We start from the raw sequence: 23,718 nt of genomic DNA on the forward strand, positions 1-23,718 counted from the left end.
GAAATCGTATCAAAGTTGATGGACAAAAGATTGAAGTTGTGATGACTTAGCCAAGGCCCTTGAATCCGATAGAGGTTCATAGCTTTTAGGCTTGGCAGGGTATTATCGAAAAATTGTAGAGGGATTTTCGTCTTGCTCTACACCACTAACAAATTTGACATATAAAGGAGCTAAGTTTCAATGGATTGAGGCATGCGAATAAAGTTTTAAGGAGGTAAAGAAAAGGCTTACCACGACACCTATTTTAACTATTTCAGATGGAACCGAGGGTTATGCTGTATATTGTGATGCCTCGAGAATAGGCCTAGGTTGTGTTCTTATGCAACATGGTAAGGTTATCGCATACGCCTCCAGAAAATTATGGAAACATAAACAGAACTATCCTACGCATGATCTTGAGTTAGCCGTAGTTGTCTTTGCCCTAAAGATTTGGTGGCATTATCTATATGGAGTGCATATTAGTGTTTCCACTGACCACCAGAGTCTTCAGTATTTATTTAAGCAGAGGGAGTTGAATTTACAAAAAAGAAGATGGCTAGAATTACTAAAGGACTATGATGTTGATATTTTATATCATCTCGGCAAAGTTAACGTTGTTGCTGATGCGCTTAGACAGAAGTCCATGGGCAGTCTAAGCTATGTTGAAGTTGATAAGGTCAAAATGACCAAAGATCTATGCATGCTATCTAATTTGTTGGTGCGATTAGTAGATGTAGAGGATGGAGGTGTTATCATTCAAAATACAGTAGAATCCTCCTTTGTTACTAAAGTAAAAGAGCGACAGTAAAATAATCCTGAGCTTATGAAATTGAGGAAAGGTATTCCACAACAACAACAAAAACAACCTTTATTTAAGCTAACCGAAGATGGAGTCCTTATATACCAAGGTCGCTTATGTGTACGAATAGTCGGAGAGCTCCGCGCCAAGATTCTTTTGGAGGCCCATTATTCTAGATATGCATCTCACCCTGGAGCGACAAAGTTGTATCGAGACCTTCGATAGATCTATTAGTGGAATGGCATGAAAAATGATATTGTGGAGATGGTAGCCCAATGTCCCAACTGCCAATAAGTTAAAGCGGAACATCAGAGGCATAGGGGCCTAACTCAGTATATTGAGCTTCCATTATGGAAATGGGACATGATAAATATGGATTTTATCACTGGGTTTCCTCGCACACCATGGAGGTATGATTATATTTGGGTAATTGTTGATAGGCTGATGAAATTTGCTCATTTCTTGCCAATAAAGACTATATATTCGGCCGAGGATTATGCCAAGCTCTATATTCAAGAGATTGTGCGCCTTAATGGAGTTCTAGTATCTATTATTTCTAATCGAGGGGCTCAATTTATAGCATATTTTTGGAGATCTTTTCAGAAGGTTCTAGGTACTCAGGTAAATCTTAGCACCACTTTTCATCCACAAACTGATGGACAGGCAGAGCATACTATTTAGACCTTTGAGGACATGTTACGTGCCTGTGTGTTGGATTTTAATGGAATTTGGGATGATCATCTGCCTCTTATTGAGTTTTCTTATAATAATAGCTTCAAGCTAGTATTCTGATGGCCCCTTACGAAGCAGTATACGGGCAAAAGTGTAGGTCACCAATTGGTAGATTCTAGGTCGGGGAAGCACAGTTGCTAGGTCCTAATCTAATTCATCAAGCGATTGAAAAAGTAAAGCTTATTAGAGACCGGATGCATACAGCATAGAGTCGGCAAAAGTCTTATGCAGATGTTCGACGACGAGACTTAGAGTTTAATGTGGAAGATTGGGTTTTCTTGAAAGTATCGTCTATGAACGGTGTCATATAATTTGGAAAGAAAGGAAAGCTCAGTCCTAGGTATATTGGACCTTATAAAATTATTCGGAGGATTGGTAGGGTGGCGTACGAGCTTGATTTGCCTTCAAAATTGGAGGTTTTCCTTCCTATATTTCATGTATCTATGTTACTAAAGTGTATTGGAGATCCTTCGCGTATTATACGCATTAAGGATATTCACATTGCTGAGGACTTGTCTTATGCGGAGGTACCTATAGCTATTTTAGATCGACAGGTAAGAAAGCTTCGAACTAAAGAAGTAGCTTCCGTGAAGGTGTTATGGAGAAATAAAAACATCAAGGAAATGACTTGGGAAGCTGAGGAGGAAATGATGAAGAAGTACCCCTATCTATTTATGACTGAAGGTGAGTCACATTTCAATAATGTGCAATTATTTCTTTACAACTTAATTGGATTTTAAATGATTTGAATGTGCAATTTATATGTGTTTATTGTGAGATAGATATACGAAGCCTAATAGTTGGAATTGTCAGAATTTGATTTAAGCTTTGAAAGTGTAGAAAATATAGCCTCACATATAATGTATTAACGGGAAAAAAATTAGACTAAGGAATTCTATCAATCCATTCGCGGATGAATATTCTTAAGGGGGGAGAATGTGAAACCCCATATTTTTTTTCTTCTTGCATAATATACGTAGCGTGGCCTAGCTATATAAGGTGTATATGACTTGATATAGTAGATCGGGAGAATGATAATGCAAATGTGTTGTAATATCAAGATACTAAATATTTAGGTCAAAGCAATCCTTTAAACAATGGTTCAGGGTTAAAGAAATTGTTCGGGTAGAACCCCACCCATTTGAAAGGTTTAAAAGAACTTGACCTTCGGAGTAAGATCAAAAGTGTCTAATATGCTACAAATAATGTTTTATGAGGTATTATAATAGCATAATAGTCATATGTTAAGTTTTGGAGTCAAGCTAGTTACAAAATAAAGGCCGGCAAAATTATTGTAAGTTTATCTTATAATTATTTTTTAAACTTTGGGTCAAATATCTCAGATTATTTCTCCCAATATATAAAGAATTATGGGACTCACGACCTATCAAATCGAAGGTCTACAAATCTAGTTTGCAAATAAAAGAAATGGCACGTAATCCGACAATGGAGTAAAACGTTATGACATTTTTATCGCAGATTATCTTGGCTGAAATCGAGTCGCAAATTGGGTCGGGTAAACAAATTGGTCAAGTCAGCATTTGGACATTTTAAAGAATCAAAACATTTTATTTTTGTCCCAAAATAGTAAGCAAGCTGAAGATAAGGGTTCCATGATTTTCTTGGGTGATCAAGGTGAGTTTTAATGATTTCTACCATTAAACTTTGCCCCCGTGCCTAGGAATGCGATCTTTATGCTTTGTAATCATTTTCCACTTTTATTAGTTGCATTTGGAGCTATTTTTAGAAGTTAAAACTTTTTCGTTCTTGTTGGTTCTTTAAGCTTTACACATGTTTTGCTAAGGTAATCATCTCGGGACTCTTTTATGATCGTTTTTACGAAGTTCTACGAATGTTTTTCCAAGTTATAATCCTATGGATAATCTGTCAGTTAAAGCTCAATCATAAACTATTTATAGGTGTGTATAAGATGCATATATATAATGTTTGCAAATCTTAGGACGTAAGGAACAACTTTCGTGAAGGAACTATGGGCATTCGGATGTTCGTTGGAAAGGTGTATTAAGGCTAAGCTTCGTCCTTCCTTTTAGAACGAATTCTGAGAAATTCCTAAAATTCCAAATGTAATATTTTACTATTCTATTGTTAGAGGCCATTTGTGAAAGGCATTGGGATCGCAGCTGAAGTATTTTCATGATTCTATAAGGTTGATATTCCACTCGTTCGATTAAATAGGGTATTCAATATCTATATATGTCGTTTTGTCGGCTTTCTTGACTATATGTCCATATGTGTGAATTCTTATTTCTCTTTGGGTGATGTAACTTAAAAATATTAGGAAAGACTTTTAATATTCGCAGTCAGTCCTTCTTCATCGTTAAAGTATATGTTAAAAACTTTAAAGTAACACGTTGATTTCCAAAAATCTCAAATATAATTTCTATGTTTAAACTACTAAAATACTTGTTTTTTTAAAAAAATACTTTTTTTTACTAATTATCAAGGAGGTATAAAAACTAAGTGAAGTAACTTAAGCTCCTTATGGACATCTTCAAGGTTAAGTTATCTTTCTAAAAAATTGAGTTAAGTGTTCAAGGTTAAGTTATCTTTCTAAAAAATCGAGTTAAGTGTTCAAGCTTATTTGAAAAACATATGAGGTTCTACGAGGCGTTTACATGCTATATGAAAGCAATTACTGAATTATGAGAATAAGAATGCTAATGAGCCAAGATTGGCTAAGTTCTTGTTATGGCATAATATGTGCATTCAAAGTTCAAATTAACATGACATGTTATGCATGGACTCCAAGCTATAATCGGAGGTAAGGGGACTATTTTTCTAGAAGACTATATATATTGTACAGATGGCCACAGGTTGGCAATACAATGTCGGTTAGCTATCGAAAGAGACCACCATTACTAGCATTTGGTTGGGTATGTCATGCATTTGCATTTATATATATGTATTCACGACATACGATTATATGGGCATACCATGTATATTTGTTTAGTCTGAGGTCAGATGTTGGCCATGGAGGCTATCAGAATTTCAGTTTCAGGTGGTATCTCTATTACCCTTGTTTTTACAACAGCTATTTATAATTCTACTTTCTGTTTTACATACTAGTATATTTTTATTCATACTGATGTCCCTTTGCCTAAGGACACTGAATTTTTATTTAGTGTGTGCATGTCCAGGTAGAGATTCTGATCGACCCCTCCGCTAGGATTCGGGGTTCAGCTGTGAGTTGGTAAGCTCTACCTCTTCCTGGAGGTTTCATAGGATGTTTAATTTTGTTGTACAACTTGGGTATAGTTGGGGCCTATTCGCGATAGTACTTATGACACTCTTAGAGGCTATTGTGGACACAATATTCTGGCTTTCCTTTTTGTAGCTTTCAGTCTCCAGCCCATAGGCTTGCTATGTATATATATATATATATGTGTATGCATGTATGTATTCAGTTGCAGACTCATCGGCTAGCTAGTACTTTATCATCTTGGATTATCTACCTTTGATTATATGATTTACTGTTATTCAGGTCATGACCTTAACGGTCCAGGCTTAGTATTTCAGATGTTGTGCCCAATTTTTGGACCCCCTGTTTAGTTAGCTAGTATGTTCTGTGGCTCACTCAATCAATTACGGTATTGAGTGTCAGTCGCACCTCTCCTATTTTGGGGTGTGACAGAAAAGACATAAATTTCCCCTAAACTTGTACCGAAAAGTCAGTTACATGCTGAAACTATCGTGGCAACTTATTACACACCTAATCTTTTTCAAAGTGATATTAATGCCACCCAAGAATTGATGTGGAAATAAAATTAAATATAAAAAATAGGCGCATTTGAGTCGAAAATAAAATCAAAATATATTTTAAATTTACCCCCCCTGCCCCCACCTCTTGTATTTCTTCTTCTTTTTCTTCTTCTTTTTCTTCATGCTATCCTTATATTCTCCTTCACACTTCTTCTTCATTTTTTTTCTTATCACAATTCTACAATCTCTCACTCAATTTCATCACAATCTAAAAAATTATTCACTAATTTTGATGAATTTACATGTTGCTTCAATGGCTTCAATTGGGTTAACAAAAAAGATTAAATTGGATAAAGTTATTGATTGGCTTTACTAATCTATGTATCAATAATGAAGGAAGAGGGAATGATATTGTGGGTGGTTTTCTTGAAAACAAAAATGAAGTTATTAAGGTGAGGAAGATGAGAGAAAATAAAGGCAAAAATGGAGTTCTTCGTGTGAGGAAGAAGAGAGAAGATAGAGGCAAAAATGGTTGGGAAAAAATAAAATAAAAAAACATGTGTAGGCTTGCACGGATATAGCAGGCGCGTGCATACCACGCTATATTGTGTGACTGGTTTTGTATGTTTGAAGGGGGCATTAATATCACTTTGAAAAAAATTAGTGTGTAATAGGTCGTCACGATAGTTTAAGCGTATAACTGATTTTTTGGTACAAGTTCAGAAAATTTTTATGTCTTTTCCTTTAAACAAAATATAGATATAGAGTCTTATTTAATGCTAAAATGTTTTTGTTTTGATGAATTTCCCAATATTGAATTCAAAGTCTAAAGGGCACATTTATTAAGAAAATAAACCAAAAAGGCACCTATTTTTTGGGGAATACCAAAAGGAGAAATCTCTTGCTAAATTTTGAAGTTGCCCAAAGTTTTCCGCGCACAACCATAGGATTACCCCAATAATTTAAATCATTTTTTACACTTCCTTATCCATTTGCGAATAATTTTTTTTTAAGTTTTCACTACTGAGTAACGAACTTCACGAATATTTCTTTTTTTATTTTTTCTCCCTTTTCGGTAATCCCTTTGAAGAAATAGATCTTCTTAGGACTATGATAAAAGAATCTCAAATTTTCATCCCCCTTTGTTTGATCTTTTTTTAATGCGTCCTTCATTTCACTAAATCTTTTATCCTTAGGGTCTCATTTGTCCTCTCTTAGGGAGAGTTTTTTTGTAATCTTCTTTGCCACTTGTTTAAGTTGTGAATTATTTTCCTTGATGTCTTCAACCATTATAATTACTTGTTCAGTTGTGACTTTGTGAGTGCTCTTCCCTTTCTGTTGACTTGAGGTTTCTACTTCCTTATGAATTGATTGAGAATTCCCAAATTAAAAGGAGATTTTTAGGGGTGCCAAAATGAACTCAAATATAAGTAATTCGTCTAAATTTTTATGGGTTGGACTCAAGATAATTTATATTGGTTTCAATCTCAACTCATTCAAACCTAAACCAATTTTAAAAAAATCTTCAATTGAATCAAACTTAATCTCCAATTTTATTTGCATTGGTGTAATGTATGTTCTCATATTAAAGGTATGAATTACTATCTATTTTATATCTTTTAGGATCAATCTATAAATTTGTAAATTTTTATTTTTATTTTCTTGAGTTGAAATTCAAATTGTGGTTATAAAAAATAAATAATAATATGTTTAAATTATTGAAATTAAGCAAGTCAAATTGGACGGGTCATAACCCAATCCGAATTTGATAAACTTACATAAATATACAATATTAAGAAAATGTTTACCATCTATAGCAATTAAAAAAATTCACTGAACACTTATAATATATTTATAATACAGTTTTAATACATATTGCCGAGAACTATTTATAAAACATATATAATACAAGTTTTATAGATGGATAATACATTTATTACATACTTTAATAGACTTATAATACATTATGTCGGTTTCTTACTACACAAACATAATATATATTTTTAAACACTTATATTACATTTATATTGTATGCATAATTCGCTTTTAATATAAGTATAGATTTATCATAGTATTGCTATGTATTGCTATAAATGGTAATAAATAAAAAATATCGCTAAAATTAGTAATTAATTTTTAAAAGCACTCAATCAAGTAATTTTTCCTCCGAATTTCAGCCCAATTAAGCCCAACATTTGAGCCCAAAGTAAATTTTGGATGGGTCATGACCTAACCCAATTTTTATTTTAATTTATTTTAATATTCTCAATTTCAACCCAACCCACCCATTTGACATCCCTAGAGGTTTTAATCCAAGGCTTGCAAGGTATAGATTGATTATTAGGGACCCCTTTTCATGTAGGTTCCTAGGGGCGTATCCAGGAGTGGGTCACCGGGTTCACGTGAACTCATGCTTTCCTTCCGTAATCATATATAGTAGTGTTATGTTTTTTAAAAAATATTTAAATATAGATGTGTGAACCCACACTCAAAGTATCATATAATGTTGTGCGATGATGATTGGGTGTACTTCTCTAAGTGATGTTAGAAATTTGAATCTTTTATCTATCTCATTTTATTTTCCTTTCTAAAATTGGGTAAACCATAGCTATGTGGTTTGGATAGATGAAAAATAATTTTAAACCTACAATTTGAAACTTTAATGATTTTCAGTGATAAGAACCTAAATGTCAAACCAATCAAATTTATACCTTAAATCCGCCTTTTTGTAATAGTGCACCCATCATCTTAAAATCCTGGATACGCATCCGTAGGCTCCCCTTATTTAGTCTTTAATACACAAAAAGACATCTATAGTCTTGTTGATGGTGTTCTCCTTCACATATTGTTGTTGGCTCTTATATTTTGGGTTAGTGAAAATTCTCTTGTCCTTGTTGTAACATTTTCACCCATTATAATTCATGTCGTTGTGTGAGCTGTTTCTCTGATATCTTCCCACTCAAGGACGGATCTATATTGTTTCGAGGGGTGTCACGTCACTCTCGATCTCGATTGGATATTTATATATACATGTATATTCGTATATATATTTATAAGGAAAGTATAAATATGAAACGTGACACCTTTGAAAATAATGAGTCTTGTGGTGTTAGTGGTTAAAACTTAGGTTTACTACTATAGGAATGCAAGTTTGAGTCCTGCTGTGGGTGTATTTTTTAAAAACTTTTTTATCATGCAAGACAAGGAGACATAGGTAACGATTTTATTTTTAAAAAATTGTTAATAAGTAGATTGGAACTCTAAACCTAAGTAAATAAAAATCTTAACTAAACCAACAAAACAAGTCTAAATTTTATATGTAAATTTGCTAATAAAGATTAAATATTATCTTATTCTCTGCTGAATTTTTTGCCATAAATTACTGTTCAAAGCAGCACGATACCCAGAAATTCAAATTCTTGAATCCGCATGTTCCAACTCCTCTATTCTGGACCATAGGCTTCCTTTTCACTACTTTATTTATCCAGAATTGATCTTGTTTTTAGGAGTAACAATATTTCCACTGCTCAAAGTCCAAGTGTCGTCTTCTTGTTGCTGATTCTTCCCCCCTGTTTCTTATCATCCTCAAATCTGGATTTAAGTACCCGACACTGACTCAGCTTTATGCCCTTGTAGTTTGCAATATTTACGTATGAGGGTATTTTTCGTGGTGGGAAGAGGTGACCATCCATTGTTGGTCAATGATAATAGATAAACTAGAGTTTAACACTTTTGTTTGGATGGTTGGTATGTATTGTTTCGTAATGTATTTTATTGTATTGTATCATACTGTATTGTTTTAATGAATATAATGTTTTGATAAATTGTATCGTTCTCCGTCGTTACATAATGTCACATATCCATGATTCGAATGATAAAACTTACAAGAAAAGTAAGGTACGAGATAAAGTTACTATGAAAAGGTAGGATAAAAGATGAAATATAATTATTAAATAATAAAGAGATAAGTATCAAAAACACACCTGAACTATCATTTTTTTTGAGTTTCATACTTAAACTATTAGAAGTATGAGTTTCATATCTAAACTATCATTTATAAGTTTGAGAAACAGATCTCTCTCTTTTATTACACTCTTATCATGGTGTGTGTACGACACTCTCTTTTAATTTTAAATAAATTATTAGCATTAGTTAAAGTTAAATATTAAAGTATTATTATTCTAAAAAAATATTATAAAATAAAATAAAAAATATTTTTCTTACTTCACTCCACCACTTGCTCTTACCGTACCCAAGGAGTGGGAGAGGAGGTGAAGTCTGAACTTTTTAAAAATATTTTATAAAAGAAATTTAAAAAAATATAAGAGCGGGGGGAATTGTCGGAAGGTGGGGGGTGGGGGACGGGATGGATGGGGTAGGGGGAGGTGGTAGAGTTGGGTGAGAAAAATATTTTAAATTTTATTTTTTTAAATAATTATTTTAAAAAAATATATTTTTTTTGGATAGTAATACTTTGATCTTTAACTTTTAACTAATATTAAAAGTTTATTTTATTTTGTCAAGGTAGAATATGTGTGTTTTTCAAACTAATAAGTAATACTTTAGGTATGAAACTCACACTCCCAATAGTTTAGGTACGAAACTCAAAAAAAAATATGATAGTTTAGGTGTTTTTGAAACTTATCTCAAAATAAATAAAGACAAAATGAGAAGAAAATATTAAGGTAACGACGCGAACACACCAAATCGGTCGTTACATAAAATGAGTCTTTTAGTCGTTACCTAACGATGGATTTAAATGATACGATACAATGAAGTTTAAATAACAATCAAAACAAATATTGTATTTAACACTTTGTTTGGATAGTTGTTACGTATTATTTCGTAATGTATCATATTGTATTGTATCGTACTGTATTGTTTTAATGATAGATTGTATCATTCTCTGTGGTTACATAATGTCACACATTCATGATTCTAATGATAAAACTTACCAAAAAGTCGGGTATGGGGTAGAGTTAGTATGAAAAGGTAGGGTAAAAGATGAAATATAATTATTAAATAATAAATAAAAACAAAATAAAAAGAAAATATTAAGGTAACGACGCGAACACACCAAATTGGTCGTTACATAAAATGGGTCTTTTTATCGTTATCTAATGATGTATTTAAATGATACGATACAATAGAATTTAAGTAACAATTAAAACAAATATTGTATCTAAACTAACAATACAATACAATAGAATGGGTAACAACCGTCCAAACAAGTTGTAAACTAACAATACAATCCCAATTATCTTTTTGTTCCTAATTTTAAATAATATTTATATTTTTCCCACCTTTATTTGTATGTGAAATAAATAAATTGTAGTTGTAATATTTTTGCCTGTAAATATCTTTTAGTTGTAATTTTAGGTTGTTATGTCATTTGTTGAAGTTCCTTACAATACTGATTTATACTCTCATCAGTAGAATTTCTTTTTATTAATTGTTAGTTCGATAATAAGTATTTTTATAATATAGTTACCAAAAATAAAGTATTTTTATGATATAGCTAAATATTAGGTTGTTCGATTTAAAAATTTTAATGCACCCATTCTTTAAAAAAAATTATTTATTTTTGGACATCCTTAATAAAATTTCAAGCGAATGAGTGAATCCATAACAGATGTTAACATTACCAACCATGTACAAAGTTTGAACCCTAATACAGTGTATTTAAGTTTCATCTGAAGAGAGTATTCCAAATCATATCACGATATGCCAGAGTTTTACTTAAAAGCTTCAAACTTCAAGATGAAGTTTTCTCTTGGTTTCGGTAGGGTCTCTTTTGTCCAAAATCTAAATATATGTATATATTTTTGCATTAAGTAATGGCTAAATGTTGATTAAATTTTGGATGATGGCTAATCTTTTATTAGTAGTGTAAAAAGTGGCTATTTGTCCGTCCAACCCTCCCCTACCAATAAGGGTAGCCATTTCAATATCTTAAGGATACATTTGTGATGCATGTGAGAAATATTGAAAAAGAATATTATTAAACAGTGTATTTGTATTATTACATAGAGATCTTATTTATAGATATTAAAATATAATTTTTTACCATGTAGGATATTATTTATTATTTTTATTCCTATCAATATTTCTATTTCTATTCCTACTCTAAATAGGATTGTGTATACATATTCCTATTCTAACACTCCCCTTTAAGCTAGTGCATACAAGTCATATGTCCATAACTTGTTACAAATGTAATTAATTAGAGGACCGATGAGGAGCTTGATGAGATATCTGCAAGTTGATCATTCGACTTCAAAAAATTGACAGTCAATTTCAATGTAATTTGTCTTCTCATGAATACTGTATTTGATGCATAATGCCAGTCAATCTCAATATGCTTGATCTTCTTATACAATATTGGATTCGGGGCATAATGTCAATAAAACACAGAGTGATAAATTCATGAACTGCAGTGTTGAACTTTTTAAACCAAACTTGAGAAGATTGTTTCAGATCATAGAGTGATCTACACAATCGAAGTACTTGCTACCAAACTCTCCCTAAGCAACGAAATCAAGTGGTTGCTCCATATAGACTTCTTCCTCGAGATAATCATGGAGAAAAATATTCTTAATGTTCAACTGATTAAAAGGTCAATCATGACAACCATAGATAGAAAAAGGAACATATCTTAGTTTAGCCACGAGAGAGAAAACATCACTCTAATCCAGCCCAAATATTTGAGTATATCTTCTTCTTGTTTTGGCAAAAGTAATCATAAAACTAGCCGGAACATGCTCATGCGCCGAATTATTAGATTTGATGGCTAAAAATAGTCACAATCTGAGAAATAAAAGTATATGGGTAGGGTCAGAATGATGGCACAACCCTACTGAGAAAGAAAGAGAATGATATGGGTTAGGTCGAAATGATAGTGCAACCCTACTGAAAAATAAAAATCATATAGGTAGGGTCGAAATGATGGCACGACCCTACACAAATAAGAAAGCAGTCACCAAAAAAATAGCACAATGCTACGCAAATTGAATATGAAAAAATAGTCACCAAAAAGATGGCATGGTGCTATACAAATCAGATATGAAAAAGTAGTCACCGGAGTGATGCACAGTGCTACACAAATCAGTTATGAGAAAGTAATCCAGAAAAAATGCATAGTAATATGCAAATTAAATATTAAAAAGTGGTCAGCTATGCATATTAGATATGAGAAAATAATCACCAAAAAAATGCACAATGTCCCTGACATTTGCTAACATAATCATTGGTCAAATGAGATATATGGATAATAGCCGCCCGCCAGTAAGAGAATATCTTTGATTCTCTACCAAGATCGTAGAAACTCTAATACTATGTGAGAAATATTGAAAAAAATATTATTGAATTGTGTATCTATATTATTACATAGAGACCCTATTTATAAACACTACAATACAATCATTTACCAAGTAGAATACTATTTACTATTTCTATTCTTATCAACATTCCTATTCCAATTCATCAAGCAGGATTGTATTTACCTATTCCTAGGGCTGGGCATTTGGTATTCGGTTCGATATTTTCAAAGTTTGGGTTCGGTAATTCGGTAATCGGTACTTCAAAGTATATACCAAACACCGAACTTTTAAACTTCGGTTCGATAATTCAATAATCGGTAAATCAAAGTTCAATTCGATACGGTATTCAGTAATACCATATTGAAGTCGAAGTAGTACATCATATTCACAATAGCAACAATAAAAGATGTGAAGATTTTTAATAACAAACTAAACAATGGATATACAATTGAGAATACAACTGAGTCTCAAACTAATTGTAAAAGATATTGGCAGGTAGAAAAACAGTGGAAGTTGCTGTTCCATTTACTGCAACCCTTCAAAAATCATAGAAAAACAAAACAAAATAGTATGTGTATTAACAGGTAGCCTTAGAGAAGTAGTGCTCACACACTATCATCTTTCTTCATTCTGATAACATGAACCACATAATAGCAAACATAAGCACAGTAAACAAATATCATAGAAGCTGGCAATAGGCTTCCATTTACTTGGACATAGTTAAAAGGAAAAAGATGATTAGCACAAGTAAGAATATAAAAGGCGCTTCTCCTCCTTCAGATCGCCGAAAATGTCGTTCAAGAGGTTCGTGGAGATTGGAAGGGTAGCCCTAATCAACTACAGAAAGGATTATGGAAGGCTCGTTGTTATCATCGACGTCATCGACCAAAATAGGGCTCTTATTGATGCTCCAAACATGGTGAGGAGCCAGATGAACTTCAAGAGGCTTTCACTTACAGATATCAAAATTGACATCAAAAGAATCTCAAAGAAGAAGACCCTGGTTGAGGCTATGGAAGCTATTGATGTGAAGACCAAGTGGGAGAACAGTTCATGGGGAAGGAAGTTGATAGTGCAGAAGAGGAGGGCTGAACTTAATGATTTTGACAGGTTCAAGCTTATGTTGGCAAAGATTAAGAGTTAGGGTTATTATCTTATTGGGTTAGGCCTTAGGAATTTTCAAATTTGGGCAATTGGTTATTGAGCTTGACTTAAATTTTCTTTACAATGGGCCTACAACCCTTTCATTTTGGTCATTTAATTTCAGTATTCGATATTTACCGAATATCGAACGATATAATTAAAAATACCGAACCCGAAATACCAAAATGTTATATTTTAGTACCGAATACCGAACCGAATTACCGAATACCGAAATACTAAAATAGCCGATTCGGTTCGGTAATTCGATTTTCGATATTTTATTCCCAGTCCTACCTATTCCTATTCTAACAGTCGCAACCTGATGGACCAAAACATAAGCCAGCAGATGCTTAATGACTGGCTTGAAATTTGTCAAGATGGCATTCAAACTTTTAAGTTTAAACTGTAAATTCTCAAAAGAATACACGATTCGAATGACAGTTTTTTTTAATAAAAAGTCAGCAGTCAAGAACAGTACAACTTCATTCAGACAAGATGAAATTGCTCGGATGATAAGCACCACTCACTTCTAATCATAAGGTTGTGAGTTTGAGTCACCAAGGAAGCAAAAAAGATGGCAGCTCCTGGGGAGGATTAAAAAAAACAGCTTTATTCAAAATAACAACACTTCATACCATAGCAGCACCATCAATCCATTTTGGGTGGTAGAAGCTAGGAATCTATATGACTCAGAAAAAATATTGAGTCCCAAAAGATGCTAAAGTACCAGACCTGCATCCACTGTCAGTTTTTCATGGAAAATTAGCAAATATCCAAAAGAAAAAATTTCACCTATCACTGCTTCCCTCACGGATTGACATTATCTCTTTTCAGTTGACCTTCTGTAAAATCTTCTACCAGGAAAATTTAGGAAGAAATGAATCTACACAATCAGTTTTACTTCAGGAAGGGGGTGATCACTGATGATTATGCATTCATCTGGGTTTCAACTTATGCCCTTGGCAGAATTACACCTTCAACACTATATTTAGAAATAAAACTAGAAGACTCCCTTGGCTTGCGTTATCAAGATAACGTGAATAAAAATTCACTGTTGACTTGAAGCTACTGGTTGGTGGAAAATGAAGCAATTCACCCACCAAGGCGATATGATCTCCCTCTAAATGCTACACCAGAACCGTTATCAGGTTGCACAGGGTTAGTCGTTGCTACACCAGAACCCCTGTCAGGTTGTGCAGGATAAGCTGTTGCTCCACCAATCCGATAAGATCTCCCTCTGAAAGCTGCACCAGGACTATCAGGTTGTGTAGGAGTACCAGTTGGTGCACCAATCCTCCAACGCATAACCAGTTTATGTCTATGCATAACCAGTTAACGAAATTTGCAGAAAAGAAAAAAATCATTTCCTAAATGCAGAAAAAATGAGCATTTTCTTCACCTCCTTTTTTTGTTTAGGTTTTGTTAGGTGGAAATTAGAAAGAAAATCCAAATTAGCCATTGGTAATCCTGCAGCAAAAAAATAATAATAAAATTGATGGTTTAAGATGCATTCAACTGCACTTTGGTGCTGCTCTGTGAAAAGATATAATCATGGGTGATTTCAAATATCAGTTAAAAGAACATCTAGATGACCACTAGTCAAACTGCAATAAAAAGGATACACCCAAATTGGTGTCTTCAGCAAATTCTTCCCGGTAGCAAGTGGATGCAACACGGTTAAGAAGTAATAGATATGTCCAGCAATGATCCCCAAGAGATCTGGCATAATTGGTGAACCAAAAATAACATCTAAACCCAGCATGGCCCATGGCAAGTAAAATGCCTGCACGTTGGATACAAAGAAGCTTTTCACCAATGGACAATAAGATCAAGAACATGAGAACCGGAGAAGCTTGAAATGACTAAATGAAAGCACTGAATCATACCTTTAGGGTCACAAGACCATAAATGTTGATATTAGCAGTTGGGAATTCTCTACTCCAGACATACAGAAGCATGAAAACTAGTGATACACCCAAGAGTGGGGAACGGAAGAAGGGGATTGAAGATAAAGCCTACAGTGAAACAATATATAGAAAAATGGAAGATTGGTTTATATGCATCAAAGGAATCGAACATCATCTTCATTGTAAGATAAACAGTATAACTGTAAAGAGGATAGCAAGGGAAAAATGTATGAGGTCACAGCTAAAGCAGACACTAAAAAGGAGCTCATGACTTGGGTAATTTACTGTCTAATTGTTCTTCAGCATCTACATACCAATAATGTCAAAGCTCCAAATATCATCATCCACAGGAAATCTGCTGTTCGTCTTTGAAAAGGTCCACTCTCCAGTTGCACTCCATATCTCGCTCTATAACATCAAGTAGCAACAACCATAATTATTTCTTAAAAAGGTAAAAAAGGAGATCCTTTTACATTTCATATCTAATTGCATGTTTTAATAGTGCTGTAGAAAATGATTTGTATTACAGAAACAAGACTTTAAAAGACGGCTACCACTCAAAAGTTGTGGAGACTTACATCATTAAGAGGCGAATCCCAAAATTAATTGAGAAATTTCCAAGAAAGAAGAAAGTTGTAATCAATCTCCATACCTGAAGCAAATGTAGCATCCTGTAATTGTTTAAGAAAAAAAAACCTACAAAAAGAATTACATGTATCATGGGTACTCAAAACAACAACTTTTCAGGCACCAGATCTAGGCACATGCATGTGATGCAAAAATGCTCAGTTTCTGGGCTCAACATCATTTAAGTTGATACAAATTAACAAAAAACATTACTTACTATCATCTTTTGTGGAAGTACAGGAATATGGCACAATCCGAGAATTGTCAGAGTCAGCATTGATTATCAAGCAATACCAGAAATTTCAACTATTCAATGACATGGTGCTTTATTAAAAAATATGTCAAGCTTTTTCCTAAAAACTAAAATATTTAATACCTTTCTGTTATTTTTCACTTCAAAAAACTACATTCTTGTGGTTCTCTTCTTCAACATCAGTTCTTCATCAAACTGAGTGTTAAAATGATAGCTTAGCAGCCATTATCGTTACAGTTATTCTTAACAAATGAAAGACCCAAAAGAAACAGAATGGATATATATATATAGCAGGAGTTTGCGAGAAATCATTAATTTCTCAAAAGAAAATCATTTTTAAGTTAGCAATTGAAAAGACAGCAAAGAAAGAAACCTCACATCAAAAGACAGCAATGGCTCTGATTCAATGAAGATTTTGAGAAGGAGAAATCTCTTCTTGTATTTATGTATGTCTTTACATCCCGTGGGAAGAGATATTTATATAATGAATCTTATAACTAATCAAGGAAAGACAATCAATTAAAGTAAAAAATTATTATATTCATGTAATTACGCTAGGAAAATAAAGTCTCCTAAAAGCATGCTAATTAATTAACACAATCACCAGTATGATATATTTTGGTAGCTGGTTTGCGTCATAAAGATGTTGATATAATAATGCAATATCACCAACGTAAGCATATCTACCTGAAACTTAGAGAATACTAGCTCATATAATAATGCAATATCATCAGGATGATACCATCCCAACTGATATGCAATGGTAAACAACAGGCAAGCAGTTCCGTAAGCCTTGCTTATAGGTGGAAGTGATTTATAGAACCTGCAATGAGGAAACCAATTAGATTTTGTAGTGCAAACATGACATGAAAAATCATTAAGTACAAAGCAGAAAACATTTATAAGAATGACCAGAAGATGGAAAGAAAAATGGCCATATCAAATATAGTCTAACTCTCAATCAGTAGACACTAGACAGATATATTCCAAACTTTTCCTTTCTTTGGAAATGACATATTAGATTCTAAAGGATGCCTCACTTGAGCACATGCCACAGAAAGATAAATTTCAGAATTTGTACGACTTCACAACAGAAACATGAAGTTGCCATAGCTAAATGCTTAACAATAAACAACAAGAGAATCAATTGAGACCTCACATTTATGAGGAATCGTTAATATTGAATAGGAATAACCCCATTACCAGAGAGTTTAACTGACAGAGGAATTACTAGAAGAGGTAGACTCTGTCAGGTACAATAGATGGCAGGTCATAGTGAAGTCCTATTACAATCTCCACCCTAGTAAAACAGAAATGGTCAACAGTTTCCAGGCAGTTATTGAGGAGAGCCAAAATACCAATAAAATTGACCTGTCTTTAAGGAAAGAAAAGCACAAGGCTTGTCTCATGCAGTTTTTCAAATAAGTTGGCTCAATCAAGATAATCTATAAAAAGGTCGGAATAGGACACAATAGATGCTCTACACATGAAAAGATGCTGTCATCTTTACCTTCTCTATCCAGAGTTGACAGGGATCTGGGAAGTGTTTCTTTGACCATTTGGCTTAAGCAGTGCAATGCCCTAAACCGTCAAAGGTGCCTTAGCAAGCTGGATCAGATGAGGGACAAAAGAACTAACTACAAAACAAGTGGATCTCAACCCTATAACGCATTTCGTGGAAAGTGTGGAAGGAATATGCCAGACGTTTTGGCTGAAGATCAGTTTCATGTCATATTTGGAAATACAGATGACCAAGCACAACTTGTTGATGAGTATGAAGATAATTAGCTTCAATAAAGACGGACACAAGCTTATGAAGCGCTTACATTCTTTTCCTTTTTTTTGTTGATATAGTATTAATAACTTACATTTTGTCATATACAAGTTTGCCAATTACTGCTATACCCATGATGATGTCAAATGATTTTAATATTGACAAATTTACTTCAGCTGCAATGAAAATTTTTGAATCCCAGCATATCACCAACACTCTTAAAGGAAGTTGGCCCATGATTAATTTTCTTCCTGAAGTATTGAATCTTAGGTTTAAACATGGAGAGTTTCAAACAATATCTAAGGCTTGAATCAAGCACGTTGAGTAGAAGATCCAAGTTTGACAGGTTATAAACTTTGAATTTTCACAATGGATGTACGGTAACCATATGCCTGTATATTGTGAATCTTTAAATTGGGTGTGTGCTAACCATATGCCAATAAACTAAGGCATCCTATTTCATCAGTTAGCTATGGAAGAAAATGTAATGAGAAGAAGAAAGAAACCTCCCCAAGTATGAGGAACAGAAGGAGTTGTTAAATAGTTGGTGAGATTCGTGAGGTTTTTTTTGGTTGATAAGTGAGACAGTATTATAGGATGAGGTGTTAGGATACACTAGTGTAAAATCCATCTTAATGTGAAATTGTAAGGCATTACTTTGAGGTACTTTATGGATGAATTAAAGTGTAATCACTAATATCCTATTTCCTTTTGTATACTCTATTGTATTGTAATCCATCCTCCTTATCTGTTAGTGTATTCATTGCCAACTTGGTTTTTACACTGTAATATCATTCTCTTCTATATCAAATGTACTGGTCGATCCTCACGGTATACCACAATGGTATCAAAGCCCAAGGCATTATATTCATGTAAAGGCATTTTTCACAATTATTGATATACCTTAATTGTGTTGTTTCCCATTGATTCAGGATGTTGATAACAAACATAATGTCAGAATGTGAGTTATCATGTATTGATCCCTACATGGGTTGAGATTGGATGAAAAGTGATGAGGCCAATGTACACTTATGGTAAGTTCAGATATTCTCTCAATGATTACGCAACATACAATGGCCAAGCTAATTTAAGCATGAATGAGTGTGACAAAGGCAAGTTTTCGTGCAATGACTTTTTAGCGAGTAGTTCGAGCAAGTGTTTTGGACGGCGAAAGGCGACAAAAGGCAACAAGAGTCTGCCTCGCTACAAAGCGAAGCGAGCAGCGAGGCGCTTGCCTTTTTGAAGTGTGGCGTCAATTAATACCAAAAAATTAAAATATTTAATTGCATATATAAATAATCAAAATCTCAATATCAATAACATATTAGCAAATATTTCACTTCGAAAATTGAAAATAGATAGTAGATACTAAAAGTCTAGAACTTGAATGAGAAAAAATAGAACAAAGTCAAAACAATGAGAAAACAAACAAACATAACTCTGAAGTCTGAAGAAGGAAAAAGAAACACAGGAAGTAGAAATCTGAAGAAGAAAAGAAGAAATACATATTGGTAAGAATTTGGAGTCGCCGGAAAAGTCTGGTTAGTCGCTGGAGAAATCTAGTCGAGTCTACTGGTTGGAGTCGCAGTCTAAGTCTAAGAGTGCAACTGTACAAATTTGGAAGAAAACCCTAAAATTACCTTTTAACTTTTAAAACCCTAAATTGGTCACCTTTTTTTTAAGAAAATACAAAAGGTGACGCCTTTCTCACCTCTTGCCTTTCTAACCATGACGTCGCCTTTTGAAGATTGCCTCGCCACAAAACTAAAAGGCGATGAAGGGTCGTCTCGCCTCGCCTCTCGCCATTGGCGACAAGACGATCGCCTTTCACAACACTGGTTCGAGCAAAGATGAAGTCAGCCACCATACAACTAAATGCTAGTGCCTAAAAGAGTCATTGTGTTGAATAATGCAGCTGGTAATGGAAGGGAGTTCTAAGATCAAATGGAATATGCAGCACAACTCACACAAGCTCGGACAAAGTCACTAAGGCAAAATTCCAAAGAGCTCAAAAGATTCCACAACATCACAAAGTTGTTATGAAGCAAGAGAAATACAAGTAAGAGCTAGCCAAGGTGATATAACTTGATAAGATCGTGTATTATTTTTACAAGATTAGTACTGAGAACTGCTTAGTTAATTTTGTTCAAGATGAAGCAAGTCTCCTATGTTAGAAAATTCAAGCCAAGGCAAAAAATCTATTAAGAGGTCTTGAATTTTCAAGAAATCAGTAATTGTTGATTTTTCCTATGTTTTCAAATATCCAACTATTGATGGTTAAATTCAAACATGGAGGGTTTGAACCAATCTAGATAGCTTGATTCAGACATGCTGAATAGAAGATTCAAATTTGACAATCTTGAATTGTGTGAAGGTTCGAGTGTCCAAATGGCGTAGTGTACTAACAATATGCCCTATTGATGCACCCGTTCTGATTTTTAAGGCATAAAAGGAGAATAATAAGTGAGAGATAGAGAGAGTTATATCCTTACACAAAGTTGTGATGTCGACTGAACAAATTGTAAGATAATATTAAAGAATACAATATTTGGACAGTTATTGAGTAAATTAGGGTGTTTGTCTGTAATTTGTATTCTCACTGGATTTTATTATTATACCAGAATTCCTCATCACCCATGGAAGAATTCGCCGAACACATAATTCCTGGTTTCACACTTATTCTTTCTGTATGTTGTCCTGCTCACACCAAATGTACCATTGAATCCTCTCCACAATGTAACAAAATGGGCCCTCCCTTCCAAACAGTGGAGCACCCGAATGCTAATATCATTTATCGGCATCAATGGTCCATGTGTTCCTCTTATGCATTTCTATTATGTCAGGACCTCTATAGGCATACTTATTGCTTCTTCCCTCAAAATGCAACGACTCTGGTTCTTAATTTGGGTATTATTAAACATAGAGCAAGCAACTGTCCACCCAAAATGTTAATTCCATCATTTAAACGGAAAATCTCCAAATAGCTCATACATCCCACAACCAGAAATTGCATAATATATCCTAGCAAATAAGGGAAAATCCTCAATCCATCACCTAACCCACTGAAAAGGTTCAAAATGAAGAGTATTTCAACAACATACAACAAACTTATGCCCAGTATAGTTCCACAAGTGGGGTCTAGGGAAAAATTGAGATTATTTCATAAAGAAAATAATAGAATTAGCATCAGATTACACATATATATTCAAATAATAATTAAAAAAGAAGCCAAGACAGCATAGAATTGGGGGAGGGAAAACCCTAAACTCGCTAAAAAGCCAAAATGGTTCAACACATGAAGTAACAACAAATTCAGAGCATTTCATAATGAAAAAGAGTCAACTGTCAAGAGGAACTTACTCTGCAGGAGATGACATTGCGAATTCAGAAAGGAAGCTACACCCGTAAGAGATCTCAAAGCAATTGAGAAGTTGTGTTTGCTTAGGAAAAGATATTCAAATTAGGTGAGATGTTAAGGTTGAGGACAACACGGAAATTGCTATTTCTAATAAAGGTCAATAACGATTTCTACGAGAATGGATTGTTTTTCTTTTCCAAATTCCAGAATGTAATAGAGTGGCCACACAAGGGATTAGACTTTTTTTTTTTTTTTTTTTGTTCCCATTCGGGTGTAGGACCCGTCTAAATTAGGATCTCCCACTCCAGGGTCAATTTGAAGGTGGCGCTGCCAATAGAATTTTTTTCATTTTCAGAACTCGAATTCAAAAACTTTGATTAAGAGTGAAGCAGTTTCACTATACCACAACCCATGTTGGTGATTAGACTTGCAAAGGAAGAAATGGGTAAACGTTAATATATTTAAAAATTATCTAAAGTACTATAAATTATAATAATTAATAATTTAAAATATTCAAAATGTATATAAATAAAATTCAGTCAAAAAAATTAGTGATTTTTTAAATTTTAATTATATCACATAAATTAGAATAGAAGAAATAATATATATTTACTTTACTCGTTATACTGAATGACAGTTGAGCTTCTTATTTACATTAGTTAGGGGTATTTCAAGAATTTCTTTTATTATTTTGGTGGTCCGTTAAAGCTTTTGAGGTTGTACTTTTATTATGGTGATAAAACATTTAGGATTAATCAGTTATTTTAAGGATATTCTGGATATTTAATATGTTTATGTTATGAATATACTAACTTGACAATTAATAAAAAAAAAGAGTAAGAGTAATTGAGAAGGAAGGAGAAACAGATCAAGAGAAAAAAAAACGTATGTAAGTATGTCTCAATTCTTACATTGAGAAGGCTATTATATAGCCATAAAATGAATAGAATAATAAGTGGGCAACTAGCCCACTTTAAGTGGGCCCCACTGACAATTTGACATCCATTACTTAACACTCCTCTTGGATGTCCATGTATAAAAACAAATTAGAAAAAAATAAATATACATAGTTATCCTAAACATCCATAGATGTTGTGCCTCGTTAAAACCTTACTAAGAAAAACTCAGTGGAAAAAAGCCTAGTGAAGAAAAAAGAGTACACACATTTGGTAATACGCCTTGAGTGCTGCCTCATTAAAAACCTTACCAGGAAAACTCAGTGGGACAAAATCTTGGTTAAGGAAAAAAGAGTGCAGCGCGTATTTTACTCCTCCTGATGAAAACTTCATTTGATATTTTGGAGATAGCTCATTCCAACCTTATATCTTAATTTCTCAAAAGTTGATGTTGGTAATGCCTTTGTGAATAAATCTTCAAGATTATCACTTGAACGAACTTGTTGTACATCAATATCACCATTCTTCTGGAGATCATGTGTGAAGAATAATTTTGGTGAAATATGTTTCGTTCTGTCTCCTTTTATGAAGCCACATTTTTATTGAGCTATGCACGCGACATTGTCTTCGAATATAATTGTGAGTACTTTAACATCATTTTCCAGACCGCATCTTTCTTTGATGAACTGTATCATCGATCTCAACCACACACATTCTCTACTTGCTTCATGAATTGCTATTATTTCAGCATGATTTGAAGAAGTAGCAATAATGGACTGCTTTGTAGATCGCCATGATATAACAGTTCCTCCGTGTGTAAACAGATAGCCTGTCTGAGATCGAGCTTTATGTGGGTCTGATAAATAACCTGCATCTGCATAACCAATAAGGTCTGCGCAACCTTTGTTAGTATAAAACAAACCCATATCAATAGTACCCTTCAGGTATCTCAAAATATGTTTGATACCGTTTCAATGCCTTTGCGTTGGAGATGAACTATACATTGCTAGAAAATTAACAGAGAATGTTATATCAGGCCTGGTTGCGTTAGCAAGGTACATAAGTGCACCAATAGCACTGAGATATGGTACTTCAGGCCCAAGAATTTCTTCATCCTCTTCTGGAGGTCGAAATGGATCTTTTTCCATTTCAAGTGATCGAACAACCATTGGGGTACTTAATGGATGTGCTTTGTCCATGTAAAATCTTCT

At 33.7% G+C, this 23,718-nt stretch overlaps 2 protein-coding genes across 2 annotated transcripts; one reads left to right on the top strand and one right to left on the bottom strand.

Moving 5' to 3' along the window:
• Nucleotides 1-13,339: 13,339 nt before the first annotated feature.
• LOC129876029 (60S ribosomal protein L14-1-like) lies at nucleotides 13,340-13,721 on the top strand. The gene has a single exon (XM_055951318.1). It carries the CDS (start codon nucleotides 13,340-13,342, stop codon nucleotides 13,691-13,693), a length of 354 nt encoding a protein of 117 aa, XP_055807293.1. The 3' UTR covers nucleotides 13,694-13,721.
• A 395-nt stretch (nucleotides 13,722-14,116) lies between these two features.
• LOC129880507 (derlin-1) lies at nucleotides 14,117-21,852 on the bottom strand. The gene is made up of 7 exons (XM_055954580.1): nucleotides 21,614-21,852; nucleotides 17,167-17,302; nucleotides 16,178-16,251; nucleotides 15,914-16,007; nucleotides 15,579-15,707; nucleotides 15,315-15,475; nucleotides 14,117-15,010 (listed from the first exon to the last, which is right to left on the bottom strand). Exons 1-7 carry the CDS (start codon nucleotides 21,628-21,630, stop codon nucleotides 14,785-14,787), a joined length of 837 nt encoding a protein of 278 aa, XP_055810555.1. The 5' UTR covers nucleotides 21,631-21,852; the 3' UTR covers nucleotides 14,117-14,784.
• Between the last annotated feature and the right edge of the window lie 1,866 nt (nucleotides 21,853-23,718).

The sequence above is a fragment of the Solanum dulcamara genome, chromosome 2, assembly GCF_947179165.1.
Source record: "Solanum dulcamara chromosome 2, daSolDulc1.2, whole genome shotgun sequence".
NCBI classification, from domain to species: Eukaryota; Viridiplantae; Streptophyta; class Magnoliopsida; order Solanales; family Solanaceae; genus Solanum; species Solanum dulcamara.

Excerpts from the sequence above, each read along its gene's own strand:
- LOC129876029 (XM_055951318.1), top strand. The coding sequence starts at position 13,340 with ATGTCGTTCAAGAGGTTCGTGGAGATTGGAAGGGTAGCCCTAATCAAC.
- LOC129880507 (XM_055954580.1), bottom strand. Across the intron at positions 16,008-16,177 it reads GGGATTCGCCTCTTAATGAT|AGCGAGATATGGAGTGCAAC; the intron begins GTAAGTCTCCAC and ends TTGATGTTATAG. Across the intron at positions 15,708-15,913 it reads TTGGAGCTTTGACATTATTG|GCTTTATCTTCAATCCCCTT; the intron begins GTATGTAGATGC and ends GTTTCACTGTAG.